Genomic DNA, 2,141 nt, shown 5'->3' with positions numbered 1-2,141 from the left:
CCATATTTTGAAGCTCGTCAAGTGAAGGAACAAGTGGAACAGGCTTCTGGCCGCCCCAATAATATAGAAGAATGGAATGCTGCGTATCTTGTGCATTGATTAGTTGAGAGTTGGCCTCTGGGTAATGGCTAGAATCTTTTCGGTAGTAATGAAAGGATCATCCGAGTCGGAGTAGTCTCGAAGCAGCGACACCCGGCTCTCAACGGGGGTGAAGCGTTCCTCAATACGTCCAATGAAACCCCATCAAGCCGTTTTAAAGAGGGATAAATACAGCGGGACTTATGCTTAACGTACTTGAACTAGTCCATGCGACAGATGACCTCGGCATAGGTGACGTATTCAAGATTCATGGCCTCCCCATTGGAATTCAACCAAACCAGGCCGTTTAGAAATCGGCATTCCGGCGTTTGATGATATAGCCACATTGCCACTTGAGCTCAGCAAGACGTTTGGCGTTGTCAACTGAGAAAATTGCCTAGCTTAGCCCTACAGCGCAGGCAGTTGGTTGAAAAGATCCAAGTTATAAATCCCAATCAATGCTCACCAGAGTCTGACATCACGGGTAGTAAGCCTGTGAATAAGTTCGGTCACCTCCGAGCGGAATGCAATAACACTACCGGCAGGACATATAAGTCTTCTCCCAGTTCTTAACATCCAACCCCTTTGCTCCGCAGATCACTTTCTTACCCTAGGATACAATATCAATTAGGATGCGCCTAATTATATGACTAACCAAGATGAACCTGAATTTTTAAGCTGGCATGTGCCTCCTTTGCGGTCATACTTCCGACAAAGCTACTGTCAAATAAGAATATGTAACTTCAGCCCTACCAAATCCGGAACTAACAGCAAAGACAATATTACCACATCTCTGGACGCATGCGTACATCTGAAGAATTGGTTGATGAAAATCTTCAAAGAGGTGATGACCGCAACCTCTCCCCTAGTCCACCACAGAATTACCGGGAAAATTTGATTGGCCTTTGCAATATCAATGACCTGTGTTGGATAGCATCGTTTTCTGCGTCCCGGCATCTCCCAATTAAATTATGTGGAACTAACTGAGCAACAATCAACTCACCTCTTCCCCCATGAAATCTTCTCACCTTACCTCCCAGAGCCGCTCTGTTTCTATCACTATCTGGGGTTGCGTCACGGTCCCCCAATCGGGATACTGAGCCTGTGGTATTCCCAGCGGCTATATACGTTACGCAAAAACCAGCGCTCCTAGAGACCAATAACACCGGCAATCGTCTAATCAACCTACCCTCCGTTCACGGGTTTGGTTGCGTGGCTACAGGCTATTTCTGAGTTTGAAACCACAATACTGGAGGCGAATTTTAATATGAGTTTTGTTGAGAGGCACTAATCCCCTTTTAGGCAAGTCACATTTGGGTGCAGATTTACAAGAGCTATGATATTTCATTTGATTCTGTGATGTAAAGCTTGGTACATGTTAGTTTATGGAAGCCGACAGTACTCCGACATCTATACATTGTGCCATGTACAATACTCCCACCTCACATGTCGATGAGAAATAAGCTGTTTCCCCAAACATCTCAAGGGTTTTCTAGATAGCACATTCAGCCCATTTTTCCAACCAAAATCCCATTACCCCCGGAGAGAGAAATAGGGACCCAGTTAACCAACAAATACCCAATATACGGGCAGAAATCACCAATACAGCCGGAACCCCACAATAGCCAACACCTACTATATTTGTTGGTTAACCATAAAGAAGCAAAAATAACCCAAGCTCAAGGGCTGGAGAAACTCGGTCTAATTTCCAATCATGCTATGTACAGAATCCTTCACCTCCATCAATCCCCGACTGAGTATTTCGTCGTCCACCTCCCACTCCCCCAACAATTCCCACTCCATCCTACTCCACCCACCGCATTTCCCAGCCAACAACAACCAACCCTCATCCTTTACCCCTTCCATTTCAACAGACACATGAGCGACAGCGCTCCCATCAAATCCATCCTCACATAAATCTTCCCCCACCCATTCCCCATCACCTTCATCTCCGTTAAGCGCTTTCTCTTGTCCCACCCGGGAATGCTCGATCTGAGTATTGACTGCATCTTCCAGCTTCTCCTTGAGCGCCTTGTACTTCGTTGTTGCCTCGGGCGGAAATG

The 2,141-nt window shown here is 46.1% G+C and overlaps 1 protein-coding gene across 1 annotated transcript; it reads right to left on the bottom strand.

Annotated features, from left to right (window-relative positions):
• Positions 1-385: 385 nt before the first annotated feature.
• Positions 386-782, bottom strand: GSTUM_00002262001 (uncharacterized protein; the record flags this gene model as incomplete). Its single annotated transcript, XM_002836034.1, has 4 exons — positions 386-475; positions 556-591; positions 653-682; positions 744-782. The coding sequence occupies 4 exons, from the start codon at positions 780-782 to the stop codon at positions 386-388; spliced, it is 195 nt and encodes a 64-aa protein (XP_002836080.1).
• Positions 783-2,141: the final 1,359 nt, after the last annotated feature.

Source organism: Tuber melanosporum (assembly GCF_000151645.1).
Source record: "Tuber melanosporum whole genome shotgun sequence assembly, scaffold_126, strain Mel28".
In the NCBI taxonomy this organism is placed as follows: domain Eukaryota; kingdom Fungi; phylum Ascomycota; class Pezizomycetes; order Pezizales; family Tuberaceae; genus Tuber; species Tuber melanosporum.
Note: the sequence above shows the minus strand (reverse complement) of the source record. Positions and strands in the feature narration are given on the sequence as shown.